A 15760-nucleotide genomic window follows, 5' to 3' on the forward strand; every position below is an offset into this window, starting at 1 on the left:
TTGTGTACCTCATATTTGAAATTTAAAAGTTCAACCCTTAAGTTTTTACTTACCATTTAATAAGACATTTATTTACAAGCTATTTGAAAATGACAGGACTGTTTTATTTTTTGACTTGTCCATTTTTTGGTCATATTGTCTACACTTGTACCAGCAACATGTTGATGCCTATTTGTTTGTGTAATTTAAGGCAACCATGTTGCATATTTTCAGTCTTTACTAACTCTGTTGATGATTGACCGTTTCATTTTTTTTCCGCACATTTTCTAATCAGTCGTGGTTACTATTAAAAGAACAGTTTGATATGAAACTATTTCAAGCTGAGGAATGGAATGGTTTTAACTGAATGAAATGAAATGATAAAAGGATCATTTTGTGCCTCTAGTCACGAAAGAAGTCCTTCACAGTGACAGTCCGTCCGGAGAGCATATTATAATGAGTCTACTCGACTTTTGAACTCCATTTCTAAGTGGCACTTGTGGTAAGAATCCTGCAAAATATTATACATGGTTGGAAAGTCTACATATTTTTATTTTTGATATTTTGTTAAAAATGTTAAGATAAAAGAAATTAACCTTTGACTTTTCAGATATCCGTGTTCTTGGGAGATACAAATGATATAAAATATGATGTAGAATTCAAAATTAAGGGATCGATAACTTAATATATTTAATTATTAAAAAGCATTGGATTTTCAATGTCAATTATCTCCTAAGAGCAGACATATTAAAATGAATAATTATATATTTCATCATATAGACCTATAAAGCAACTTAATAACAAAAATAAAAATATGTAGCCTTTTTTCGGGTGTAGGTATCACATATTACAGAATTTGCATGATTCTTACAAAAACTATTACTTGAATGAACAATGATTACATAAAAATCTCATTGGCAAAATTATCAAGAAAATTCAACTTGTTTTCTCGAGATATTTGTAAATAAATACATGTACTTTAGTAGAGTTTTTTTTTACTAGATATAGAATTTCTTTTTTAAATGGGCCCTAATAAAAGTATAAATCGTAAATCTAGTTCCTTTTCTTGCATTTATTAGTAGTCTATTTTTAAAGCCACTGTTTACCTACGTATACAGGTAAACAATGCCCGAATAAGGTATTAATACATTTTATTTGGATATCAGGTTTTACACAACAAAAGACAAATATACATCCAAATATGACCATGTTGATGGGAAACAATAAATTATGTTAATGTACCTAACACGAGTTAAGGGAGTTGAAGACAGCATTATATATCCAAATTTGGCAATTTGAATTGTAAGTAACCGTTAAGTAAAATAGGATAAATTTAGTGATTACACAAATTTATATCAAGCAAACATGTTTATATACTTTTGACTATGATAAATAATGAAATACATTAGGAAATCTATTACATGAGCTTTTATGGCATTATTGTTGCAATTATTTTTGATTTTGATGTCATTTCCTATTCCCATTCGACCCAAATAAAAGCAGAAGTGGCTTGGTCTTTCTTTCCAATACACTTCAACCGTTCAAGATGGCTATGTCAGGGGTAACCGTTAGCGATGATATCGTTTCAAAATTCAACGAAATGAAATTAAAACACACAATTAGCTGTCTGATGCTCAAAATAGACGTGGACAAGACTAAGGAAATAGTTATCGAAAAAGAGTGGCCAAAAGGCGAGCTTTCATTCGATGCACTGATTAAGGAACTCCCGAGGAATGAGCCTAGATACATTTATTACGATTACGACTACGTAAAGACAGAAGATCAAGAGAGGAGCCAACAGCTCTCAACAAAAAACTCAAAGATAGTATTTATTCATTGGTGAGTGAAAGAATTAACTCTACAAATTAAAAAAAAAAACATTCTTTCTTTGTGGTCACATGGACATATTGGAAGAAGATGTCAAATGTAAATATACACCCCTGTCTGGTTAAATTTTTTTATAAAATGACATTTCTGTTGCTTAAATACCAATAGTGTGCACAAGTGACCCATCTATTTTACAAGTAAATTTTAATTATGAAGCATTGCTCACCCTTAATTTGAGTCATTTTGTGGAGTTGTCTTCCTTCCTAAGGCATTGCTATCACAATCAGTTACAAGTTTCTCTTATATTGCTAAATTATATTTTGTAAAGATATAGGGATAGATCGTTATTCTCAAAATGTCTGTCACATCAATTATTTCAACTGAATATCTAGTTTGAGGAAGTTGGTTTTGTTTTTTAGACTTCTTGGTCTGTTGTACATGTATATCTTCTTAAGTTCATATTTGTAAAATATACATGAAACATTAAGTTATTAGTAGGTTCACAGTTTAAACATTGTCTGTAATTAACTTCTTCTGATATAATATTAAGGTATATTTAATGGTTTTAGCAGTTAGATAACATTTCTGTAAAGGACAGAAAAACATATTGATAACTTTTGAAATGGAGCAATTGATCCCGGCTTTACTGTGGTGGAGTCACAATGGAGGACATGAGTGACTCCACTGTGACGAGTGGAGAAAATGAAACTTTTCTTCATTGTAGTTTACCTGCAGGCAATTGCTTCTGTGAGCTAGCACGTAATCTGGTAAATTGACATTTACAAATCAAGTTGTGTGCATTTGTCCTGAAATACATCAAATCTCTGTCATAGGGCGCAAAACCACAATCATTCACTTACTTGTATAGTTAGGCCATATGTGATTTCCTCATTTCCTGCAGGTGAAATAAGATAAGCAACATTTTAACCTAACAGTAAAACTTTCTATGCATGTACGTAAAATTCCACATTTTACAAAATACCGGATGCAGAAATTATTAAGCAATTTTTAACAAGAAACCGACATCGGTTATGAATGATTTCTATATTGTTAGAACTGGTTGCTGACAAAATTTAATTAGGGATGCTACCTTTCAGATATTATGATAACAAGTTAAAACTCTGACCACAACTTTTGTTCAGATTTTTTTGTTCTTTAAAAATTTCGCCACCTGGGCTACTACAACAGACCAAATGGTCACTCACATTTGTGGTCGCCATTGGCGTGTGTAGGACCGTTAATCTTTTCCCCTGCTATGACATCTTGCAAATACAGTGTATAAAGGAATAATCACAGACACCACATTCTTAATTGGCGTACTTTCAAAATTTTCATAAATTTGTTTGTCAAAATTTGGTCTCAAAAGGAAAAAAAAATATTGATCACAACTGCAAAATCTTAACTAATAGGTTCTTGCAAAAGACTGAAAAGACAAAAAATTCTCTTAGGTGAAGTAAATCTCAGACATTCAATAGGAAAATGTGTAGTTACCTTTTTTCTCTTATAAAAAAACATTGTATTTCATAGGCAATCAGTCATCTTTTCCCACAACTGTGATGTTACTTTGCTATATTACAAACTGCTTGTGACGTCAATATTGCCTCTGTTACAATAATCTGTAAATTCCACTTGCATCCTATAAGTCTGGTTAATTTAGAGACCATGTCTTGTACAGCTGTTGTCAGCAGTTGTATTTTACAGAAAGCACACAAAAGTGAGAGTAAATGTAATCTTTGTAAGATTCCAGTGTTGTCAAGTGGCCTTGTCATACAATGTATTTTACCACTGTACTTCACCAATGACTTGAAATTTTACATTGCAGGAGCCCTGACAGTACAAATATAAAGCCAAAAATGTTGTACGCATCCAGCAAAGATGCCATCAAGAAAGCTGTACAAGGTGTACCGGTAGAAATTCAAGCAAATGACTTACATGAACTGACCAGCTCAGAAATAGAAAGTAAATTATTGAAGAAAGCATAGTTTTGACTGCTAGTATGAAACGATGTAAAACAAACATAGCTCTCTCTTTTAAATGAATCACTGATTACTGATCGAAAATAAACATGCATATGAACTTGTCAAAATTAATGTTTTGTGTGTGTTAGCTGAATATAGTAATCACAAAGGTCAATGTAAAAAACGGTACAAATATACTTCGAATTTGGCAGTATCAGATTTTCATATTTGTTTGTATAGCATGAATAGCATGTTGTAATATGTTGTATTTTTCATTTTCACATTCTAATATTACATGTAACAGTAGTGTACCTCATATTTGAAATTTAAAAGTTCAACCCTTAAGTTTTTACCATTTAATAAGACATTCATTTACAATCTATTTGAAAATCACAGGACTGTTTTATTTGTTGATTTGTCCATTTATTTTCATATTGTCTACACTTGTACCAGCAACACATTGATGCCTTCTTGTTTGTGTAATTTAAGGCAACCATGTTGCATATTTCCATGGCAACAGTCATTACTAACTCTGTTGATGATTGACCGTTTCATTTTTTGTTTTGTTTTTGTTTCTTATTTTTCGCACATTTCTAATCGGTCGTGGTTACTCTTAAAAGAACAGTTTTATATGAAACTATTTCAAGCTGAGGAATGGAATGGCTTTATCTGAAGTCTGTTCTAAATCAAGCAAATAACCTCGTCCCAGTGCTGTAGTTAGTGTAAAAAGCCGTTTATTTTTCTTAATTCCATTTATACATTTATGATCAATCATTGTGTTAAATCAGAAAAGAACAAATCGGTGATGTTTAAAGTAAAATATTTTGAACAAAATGTAGATTACTGTGTACGTTCAGATTAATTAGATTCTTCAATACTATCGGGTGAAAATTCGTGTTTTGCAGTTCAACCTTAACAAATTCTCTCTTTCTAGTCCTGTGATTTGTATGTACCAAAGATGTAAGGTCTATTTAGATTAAAAAGATCAATGATAGGCTCTTCAACTTGTCACATTGTAACGGATGCTTTTTAAGAAGGATACAGAAAGTAAACTGTCAAAACAACATGTACTCTGTATTAACAATAATATATCAATTATTCAATCAATAAAATCTTTTCATACATTTTTTTTGTTTGAAGAAGCAGCAACAATACCAGTGCATGAAAAAGGGGGATTTTGTGCACAAAACGGATCTAGGAACACCAAAAGGACAACATATATAAAAAAAATTTAAAAATGTACACCAGCTTAAAAAATACATTATAACAAACAGGACAGTGCATGTCCCACTAATAAATTCAGTGAACCTTTGTGCTCTTGAAGGGCAAGCAGCTCATGCTTCTTGCTTTTTGTTTGGTCTTTCAGCTTGTATTGACCAGTCATCTTTGGATTATTTCGTGAGTCTTATTGTTTTTAATCCTATTTGAACTGAACAGGTGCCTTACAATGTAACTGATATAATCTTTTACTAACCTAGAGAGAGTTTGGGTTAGCACTGTCAAGAAAGCTAAAATGTATATCATGTTTATGTTAATTACACACTCAAGGTTGCTTCTTGGTTTGAGGGAATTCATACAAAGTTCATTGGTAAAGCAGAGAAGAATTCTCAGTTTAAACATTTACATCAAGGTATTATTTCTCTTGTGAGGACACTTGTAAAAATGATTGCCGAACGTCATGGTTTGTTAAGCTTCACAAAGAACTTTGTAAAGGGAGACAATTCAACTTGCATTGAACATTGAACATTTGTATACTTGTTACTTGCATGTACCAATATCTCCAAGGGCATTTAACAGTACACATGAATAGCATTATATGGGTATGAGTGTTAGAAACAAAACAAATAGAAACAGTATAATACAATACATATTTAAAACAGATTTTGGTAGACAAAGTTCTTAATGCTACTGTTCAATTTTAACGAGATAATGCCTTGTCAGGTTTCAGATATTATTCACCATACAAAAGTATGCCATGAAACTTATTCATAACAGAAGTGTCACATGGGGTACTGTGGTTCAGAAAATATTACACCATATTAAAGATTCAAACAATTGCATGTATACACGTATAAGAAGTTCTGAATATAAGTATATATATATGCACACTAACAAGCAGTAGGAATCCAAATAAACACAATTCTCAATTGTTGCATTCGTATAATGTTATGGCGCATTCGTCATTTGATACTATTTTACTAACCAGTAAAGGAAGGTTCCTATATAATTAGAAGTTTGTGGCCCCTACCGTTTTAGAATAAGGAACCAAAAAGGGTAAACACAGGTGTTTTGTTAAAACTCATGTATAATGTTTGTTTTTCTTCCGATTTTGATTTTTCTTTTTTAGCTCACGTGAGCTGTTGCCATTCCTTACCGTCTGTCGTCGTTAACAATTCTTCTCAAAGAACTTGAGATAAATGATAATACAGACACTGTGAAGTCAGCCTCATATCTTGACTTACACTTAGAAATCGATGGTAAAGGAAAACTATTGACCAAAATTACGACAAACCTGTTGACTTTTCTATTAGAATTGTCAAATTTCCTTTCATCTGTGGCAACATCCCATCAGCACCTGGGTATGGAGTGTTCATTTCACAACTTATACGTTATGCTTTAGCTTGCTGATGATTGTCTGTATCGCGCTAGAACTCTAGCAAATAGGATTTTGTTGCTACAAGATTGAAGTCATCACTACAGAAGTTTTATGGTCGTCATGATGAACTCGTGGATCGTTATGGTGTATCCGTCTGCACCATGAAAACTGATGTATTCAAAGGGTCATAGTTTTCCTTTCCTCATTTGTCTACCCCGGACATGACTTTTTCTGAGCAAATCAGCCTAGAAAAAGCAGAGGACGCTTACTCTACCGGTGCACCTGCTCCATGCTCCCTGTTTTTAGTGGAGTCCGAGTTGCTCATTTCCTTTTGTTACTTTGTATGTATGATTTTAGTTACTTTATGTTCTTTGTTGTGTATGTCTGTTTTCCATGTCTGGTCTTTGTCCCTGGATAGCATTCTTTTGATAACCGCTATAACTTTGGTTCCCATGAATACTCTTTCACGTCACTGGGTCGATACCTCTGCTGGTGGATTTTGCCCCGAGGGTATCATCAACCCTGTAATACAATTTTTAAAATTAATTCTTTTAACAAGAGGAATGAAAGAAAAACTGGCTTGAACGTCGACCAATATAAAAAGGTCCGAACCTGACAGCAGATCTGACACTCTGTTGTGTTGTAAGAATGTGGTGTACCCAGATTGAAATCTTAGCACACTCACATCTGGTATGGAAAGTGCCCCGACCAATTCAATTACAAGTACCCAATCACACGTTCAGTCTGCAGACCATATATTCCAGTACAAAAATTCTTACTATTTCAAAATTATCAAACCATGTTCCATCACTTTAATTGATATATTTGACTACAACGATGACGAACCACATTGTACCATATCAAAATGTGGAATTAAAATTTGTAAAACATGCAACATTCTTGTAACCGACTCTTACTTCTCCAGTTCCCTTACAAACAAAACCTTCCATGCAAGAAGTCACGATGACTTAAGTTGCAGATCAACAAACTTAAAATATGGATTAAAATGCAACTTATGTGGTTTAGCATATGTCGGAGAAAAGCAAGAACGATTAAACAAAAGAATGTGCGGTCATCGTTCTAGAATTAACACCACCAAATTCCCGACAGTTTATCAACACTTTAATCAACAAGATCATTCAATCCTCTCTATGAAAGTTCGAATTTTAGAAAAAAAAATTACCATCCTACGAACAGTCCCGTGGTAAGTAAAAACTACCGTAGGGAAAGAGGGCAGTACTGGACACGCAGACTAGATACTGCAATAACTTACGGATGCAATGACAACATCAAAAGTATAGAAAACCTTACAAGCCAATATAAAAAATATCATAAATGTGATGAATTTCTTTGACAAAAATCCAAGACGGGAAAGGAGTCATGGCCATCGCCACTATACGTCACCTAAGTTACATGATGTCTCCATTAATGGTTTCCCACCTTTCATACAGAAACTTCTTGGACTTCATCACATTTTTATTCTTTATTCTACACCTCTCATTCTACGACACTCCCTTTACAAAACAAGTCTTGACAATCCTGTTTCTGATCCTACCTCATCATTATACAGACTTGTTGCCATCATTTTGGATATTGGTTTCCACAGACTCTTTAAACATGAAAATGCACTGAAAGAATTACATGGCAAAAATATAATTAATGTTTATGAGATAATCTATTTAACTTTATTATATTTCTCTATATTATGTGAAAAAATATTCCGTCAAAATATGTTATAAAAAGTAACATCAAGGAAAACTGCATGTTTTAACGATATTTAAAAAAATCGTTTTGAGATAATGTGATCTTTTTCCTTTTAATTCAAATCATACAAATCCAGATACATTTTAAAAACTATTTCTATTTTCATGGTCATTATATAAAAAAAATGTAATTTAATTTACAAATAAAGTAACAGAAAGCATTTTAGATAATAACATGAAGGAAAACTACATTAACAAAGGTGTAAATTCGAATACAAACCACTCAGATATTTGGAAAGGGATTGACAGAGAGTTCATTATTTTAGTTTATTTCTATATGTCCCATTACATGCCATAGTTGAAATACCATCGTATAAAAATAAACAAAAACAGAAATTTGATAAAGTGTACTTGTCTTGAACACAGGAAGTTAAAAAGGAGATCCCATATCTATTGCCTACGACACATAATGGTGTGATATTATATGATGACCTCTGTCAGTCTGTCCCTCCCCATTTGATTCCATGCAAATGGTAGCAGATCAATTAGTTTTCTCTAAAATTTGCACATTTGTTCCACTTTTCATGGGGAGGGGTTGAACAGACTACAAGACCCTAGGAGTAAGGGGGAAACCCGGGAGTAGGAACCAAGAGTAGAGGGGCGGGAACCGGTTGTTTAGGAGGTCAAATCAGTTTTTATGGTGCAGATGAATACACCAATAGTTCATGATGACGACCATAAAACTCTTGTAGTGATCTCTTCAATCTTGTAGAAACATGACCTTGTTCCAGAAGCCTAATTATCCAAAGTTTGTGTAGTTACAGCAAGCTCTGGCATGGCGTATGAGTTTCAATATGAAAGCTTAAGGGAAGTTGCCACAGATGAAAGGAAAGTCGACCAATCTGAATGAAAAGTCATCACATTTATCGTAAAGTTTGGTCAATAGTTTTCCTTTACCATCGACCTCTAAAATTAATTAATTACGGATGTGCACTTACCTCCAATTAAAACACCTACATTTTCCTATTTCCTTAAGATAAGATGTCATTTTTGTAGTACTTTGTCACGTGTAAATCAGCTAAAGATGCCATCAAGAAAGCTGTACAAAGTGTACAGGTAGAAATTCAAGCAAAGGACTTACATGAACTGACCAGCTCAAAAATAGAAAGTAAATTAATGAAGAAAGCATAGTGTTGATTGCTAGTATGAAACAATGTAAAATAAACATAGCTCTTTTTTTTAATAAATAACTGCTTACTGGTTGAAAATAAACATGCATATGGACTTTGGTGCGCTGGATGACTGTTGCCATTGAAAACGGATTTTTTCTTGTGATAAGTAATTATAGTGCTATTTATAATTTCTTGTATCTATTTTTTTTTATCTCACAAGTTGTGCTTGATGAATTCTCTTCACTTTTAACAAGTTCAGACTTCATTCAGTGGATTTTTGCATATAAAGATTGGCCAGGATATTTCAATTTAGAACAGACTGTGGCGAAACAAATCAACACGAGTGCTGTGGACTGAACTTGTTCTTGCAATATTAACCGTTAAATGTTAAAATTAATGTTTTGTCTGTTAGCTGAAGATAGTAATAAAATGTAAAAAATGGTACAAATATAGTTAGAATTTGGCAGTGTCAGATTTTCATATTTGTTTGTATATTTTGTTTTATTTCCACATTCTAGGATTACATGTAAGAGTTGTGTACCTCATAATTAAAATTAAAAGTTCAATCCTTAAGTTTTTACTTACCATTGAATAAAACATTTATTTACAAGCTATTTGAAAATGGCAGGACTGTTTTATTTGTTGACTTGTCCATTTATTTTCATATTATCTACACTTGTAGCAGCAACATGTTGATGCCTACTTTTTTGTGTAATTTAAGGAAACCATGTTGCATATTTTCAGTCTTTACTAACTCTGTTGGTGATTGACCGTTTCATTTTATTTTATTTGTTTTCCGCACATTTTCTAATCGCTTGTGGTTACTATTAAAAGAACAGTTTGATATGAAACTATTTCAAGCTGAGGAATGGAATGGTTTTATTTGAATGAAATGAAATGATAAAAGGATCATTTTGTGCCTCTTGTCGCGAAAGAAGTCCTTCTGAACTCCATTTCTAAGTGGCACTTCCGGTAAGAATCCTGCAAAATGTTATACATAGTTGGAAAGTCTACATATTTTAATTTTTGATCTTTTGTTAAAAATGTTATAGTTAACATAAATTAACATGTGACTTTTCAGATATCCGTGTTCTTTGGAGATACAAATGATATAAAATATGATGTAGAATTCAAAATTAAGGATCGATATCTATGTAAATGACACTAATATATTTAATAATTAAAAAACATTGGATTTTCAATATCAATTATCTCCTAAGAGCAGACATATTTAAATGAATAATTATACATTTCATCACATAAACCTATAAAGCAACTTAATAAAAAAATAAAAATATGTAGCCTTTTTGGTGGTGTAAGTATGACATATTACAGAATTTGCATGATTCTTACAAAAAATGTTACTTGAATAAACAAATGATTACATAAAAACCTCATTGGCAAAATAATCTTAACTTGTTATCTCGAGATCTTTGTAAATCAACACACATACGTAAGTATAGTTTGTTTTACTATATATAGAATTTCGTTTTTTAAATGGGCCCTAATAAAAGTATATGAATGGTAAATCTAGTTTCTTTTTTCGCATTTATTAGTAGTCTATTTTTAAAGTCACTGTTTACCTACGTGTACGGGTAATCAATGCCCAAATAAAGTAATAATACATTTTATTTGGATATACATCCAAATATGATCATGTTGATGGGAAACAATAAATTATATTAATATAGCTAACACGGGTTAATGGAGTTGACGACAGCATTACATATCTAAATTTGGCAATTTGAATTGTAAGTAACCCTTAAGTAAAATAGGATAAATTTAGTGATTACACAAATTTATATCAAGCAAACATGTTTATATACTTTTGACTATGATAAATAATGAAATTAGGAAATCTATTCGATGAGCTTTTATGGCATTATTTTTGCAATTATTTTTGATTTTGATGTCATTTCCTATCCCCATTCGACCCAAATAAAAGCAGAAGTGGCTTGTTGTTTCTTTCCAATACATTTCAACCGTTCAGGATGGCTATGTCAGGGGTAACCGTTAGCGATGATATCGTTTCAAAATTCAACGAAATGAAATTAAAACACACAATTAGCTGTCTGATGCTCAAAATAGACGTGGACAAGACTAAGGAAATAGTTATCGAAAAAGAGTGGCCAAAAGGCGAGCTTTCATTCGATGCACTGAATAAGGAACTCCCGAGGAATGAGCCTAGATACATTTATTACGATTACGACTACGTAAAGACAGAAGATCAAGAGAGGAGCCAACAGCTCTCAACAAAAAACTCAAAGATAGTATTTATTCATTGGTGAGTGAAAGAATTAACTCTACAAATTAAAAAAACATTCTTTCTTTGTGGTCACATGGACATATTGGAAGAAGATGTCAAATGTAAATATACACCCCTGTCTGGTTAAATTTTTTTATAAAATGACATTTCTGTTGCTTAAATACCAATAGTGTGCACAAGTAACCCATCTATTTTAAAAGTAAATTTTAATTATGAAGCATTGCTCACCCTTAATTTGAGTCATTTTGTGGAGTTGTCTTCCTTCCTAAGGCATTGCTATCACAATCAGTTACAAGTTTCTCTTATATTGCTAAATTATATTTTGTAAAGATATAGGGATAGATCGTTATTCTCAAAATGTCTGTCACATCAATTATTTCAACTGAATATCTAGTTTGAGGAAGTTGGTTTTGTTTTTTAGACTTCTTGGTCTGTTGTACATGTATATCTTCTTAAGTTCATATTTGTAAAATATACATGAAACATTAAGTTATTAGTAGGTTCACAGTTTAAACATTGTCTGTAATTAACTTCTTCTGATATAATATTAAGGTATATTTAATGGTTTTAGCAGTTAGATAACATTTCTGTAAAGGACAGAAAAACATATTGATAACTTTTGAAATGGAGCAATTGATCCCGGCTTTACTGTGGTGGAGTCACAATGGAGGACATGAGTGACTCCACTGTGACGAGTGGAGAAAATGAAACTTTTCTTCATTGTAGTTTACCTGCAGGCAATTGCTTCTGTGAGCTAGCACGTAATCTGGTAAATTGACATTTACAAATCAAGTTGTGTGCATTTGTCCTGAAATACATCAAATCTCTGTCATAGGGCGCAAAACCACAATCATTCACTTACTTGTATAGTTAGGCCATATGTGATTTCCTCATTTCCTGCAGGTGAAATAAGATAAGCAACATTTTAACCTAACAGTAAAACTTTCTATGCATGTACGTAAAATTCCACATTTTACAAAATACCGGATGCAGAAATTATTAAGCAATTTTTAACAAGAAACCGACATCGGTTATGAATGATTTCTATATTGTTAGAACTGGTTGCTGACAAAATTTAATTAGGGATGCTACCTTTCAGATATTATGATAACAAGTTAAAACTCTGACCACAACTTTTGTTCAGATTTTTTTGTTCTTTAAAAATTTCGCCACCTGGGCTACTACAACAGACCAAATGGTCACTCACATTTGTGGTCGCCATTGGCGTGTGTAGGACCGTTAATCTTTTCCCCTGCTATGACATCTTGCAAATACAGTGTATAAAGGAATAATCACAGACACCACATTCTTAATTGGCGTACTTTCAAAATTTTCATAAATTTGTTTGTCAAAATTTGGTCTCAAAAGGAAAAAAAAATATTGATCACAACTGCAAAATCTTAACTAATAGGTTCTTGCAAAAGACTGAAAAGACAAAAAATTCTCTTAGGTGAAGTAAATCTCAGACATTCAATAGGAAAATGTGTAGTTACCTTTTTTCTCTTATAAAAAAACATTGTATTTCATAGGCAATCAGTCATCTTTTCCCACAACTGTGATGTTACTTTGCTATATTACAAACTGCTTGTGACGTCAATATTGCCTCTGTTACAATAATCTGTAAATTCCACTTGCATCCTATAAGTCTGGTTAATTTAGAGACCATGTCTTGTACAGCTGTTGTCAGCAGTTGTATTTTACAGAAAGCACACAAAAGTGAGAGTAAATGTAATCTTTGTAAGATTCCAGTGTTGTCAAGTGGCCTTGTCATACAATGTATTTTACCACTGTACTTCACCAATGACTTGAAATTTTACATTGCAGGAGCCCTGACAGTACAAATATAAAGCCAAAAATGTTGTACGCATCCAGCAAAGATGCCATCAAGAAAGCTGTACAAGGTGTACCGGTAGAAATTCAAGCAAATGACTTACATGAACTGACCAGCTCAGAAATAGAAAGTAAATTATTGAAGAAAGCATAGTTTTGACTGCTAGTATGAAACGATGTAAAACAAACATAGCTCTCTCTTTTAAATGAATCACTGATTACTGATCGAAAATAAACATGCATATGAACTTGTCAAAATTAATGTTTTGTGTGTGTTAGCTGAATATAGTAATCACAAAGCTCAATGTAAAAAATGGTACAAATAAACTTAGAATTTGGCAGTGTCAGATTTTCATATTTGTTTGTATATGTTGTATTTCTCATTTTCACATTCTAAGACTACATGTAACAGTAGTGTACCTCATATTTGAAATTTAAAAGTTCAACCCTTAAGTTTTTAGTTACCATTTAATAAGACATTTATTTACAAGCTATTTGAAAATGACAGGACTGTTTTATTTGTTGACTTGTCCATTTATTTTCATATTGTCTACACTTGTACCAGCAACACATTGATGCCTACTTGTTTGTGTAATTTAAGGCAACTATGTTGCATATTTCCATGGCAACAGTCATTACTAACTCTGTTGATGATTGACCGTTTCATTTTTTGTTTTGTTTTTGTTTCTTATTTTTCGCACATTTCTAATCGGTCGTGGTTACTCTTAAAAGAACAGTTTTATATGAAACTATTTCAAGCTAAGGAATGGAATGGCTTTATCTGAAGTCTGCTCTAAATCAAGCAAGTAACCTCGTCCCTGTGCTGTAGTTAGTGTAAAAAGCCGTTTATTTTTCTTAATTCCATTTATACATTTATGATCAATCATTGTGTTAAATCAGAAAAGATTAAATCGGTGATGTTTAAAGTAAGATATTTTGAACAAAATGTAGATTGCTGTGTACGTTCAGATTTAGATTAATTAGATTTTTCAATACAATGGGGTACAATTTCGTGCTTTGCAATTCAACCTTAACAAGTTCTCTCTTTCTAGTCCTGTGTTTTGTATGTACCAAAGATGTAAGGTCGGTTTAGATTAAAAAGATCAATGATAGGCTCTACAACTTGTCACATTGTAATGGATGCTTTTTAAGAAGGAAACAGAAAGTAAACTGTTAAAACAACATGTAATCTGTATTAACAATAATGGATCGATTATTCAATCAATAAAATCGTTTTATACATTTTTAGTTTGTTTGAAGAAGCAGCAACAATACCAGTGCATGAAAAAGGGGGGATTTCGTGCACAAAACGGATCTAGGAACACCAAAACGACAACATACATTAACAAATTTAAAAAAATGTACACCAGCTTAAAACATACATTATAACGAACAGGACAGTGCATGCCCCACTAATAAATTCAGTGAACCTTGGTGCTCTTGAAGGGCAAGCAGCTCATGCTTTTTGCTTTTTGTTTTGTCTTTCAGCTTGTGTTAACCAGTCATCTTTGGATTCTTTCATGAGTCTTAATGTTTTTCATCCTATTTAAACTGAACAGGTGCCTTACAATGTAACTGACATAATCTTTTACTAACCTAGAGAGAGTTTGGATAGGCAATGTCAAGAAAGCTAAAATGTATATCATGTTTATGTTAATTACACACTCAAAGTTGCTTCTTGGTTTGAGGGAATTCATACAAAGTTCATTGGTAAAGCAGAGAAGAATTCTCAGTTTAAACATTTACATCAAGGTATTATTTCTCTTGTGAGGACACTTGTAAAAATAATTGCCGAACGTCATGGTTTGTTAAGCTTCACAAAGAACTTTGTAAAGGGAGACAATTCAACTTGCATTCAACATTGAACATTTGTATACTTGTTACTTGCATGTACCAATATCTCCAAGGGCATTTAACAGTACACATGAATAGCATTATATGGGTATGAGTGTTAGAAACAAAACAAATAGATACAGTATAATACAACACATATTATAACAGATTTTGGTAGACAAAGTTGTTAATGCTACTGTTCGAGATAATGCCTTGTCAGGTTTCAGATATTATTCACAATACAAAAGTAAGCCATGAAACTTATTCATAACAGAAGTGTCACATGGGGTACTGTGGTTCAGAAAATATTACACCATATGAAAGATTCGAACAATTGCATGTATACACGTATAAAAAGTTCTGAATATAAGTATATATATGCACAGTAACAAGCAGCAGGAATCCAAATAAACACAATTCTGAAGTTGTTGCGTTCGTATAATATTATGGCGCATTCGTCATTTGATACTGTTTTAGTAACCATTAAAGGAAGGTTCCTATATAATAAGAAGTTTGTGGCCACTACCGTTTTAGAATAAGGAACCAATAAGGGTAAACACATGTGTTTTGTTAAAATCCATGTGTAATGTTTGTTT

General features: G+C 32.4%; 2 protein-coding genes across 2 annotated transcripts; both read left to right on the forward strand.

The window, feature by feature from the left end:
* The first annotated feature begins 1416 nt into the window (after positions 1-1416).
* On the forward strand, positions 1417-4493 carry LOC148606675 (uncharacterized). Its single transcript, XM_088544858.1, has 2 exons — positions 1417-1818; positions 3629-4493. The coding sequence occupies exons 1-2, from the start codon at positions 1526-1528 to the stop codon at positions 3786-3788; spliced, it is 453 nt and encodes a 150-aa protein (XP_088400984.1). The 5' UTR covers positions 1417-1525; the 3' UTR covers positions 3789-4493.
* Positions 4494-11060: 6567 nt separating this feature from the next.
* LOC148606676 (uncharacterized) lies at positions 11061-14556 on the forward strand. The gene is made up of 2 exons (XM_088544859.1): positions 11061-11519; positions 13326-14556. Exons 1-2 carry the CDS (start codon positions 11227-11229, stop codon positions 13483-13485), a joined length of 453 nt encoding a protein of 150 aa, XP_088400985.1. The 5' UTR covers positions 11061-11226; the 3' UTR covers positions 13486-14556.
* The last annotated feature ends 1204 nt before the right edge of the window (positions 14557-15760 follow it).

Source organism: Perna viridis, chromosome 9 (genome assembly GCF_037379345.1).
Source record: "Perna viridis isolate PV_CMFRI_1.1 ecotype Kerala chromosome 9, ASM3737934v1, whole genome shotgun sequence".
Classification (NCBI taxonomy): domain Eukaryota; kingdom Metazoa; phylum Mollusca; class Bivalvia; order Mytilida; family Mytilidae; genus Perna; species Perna viridis.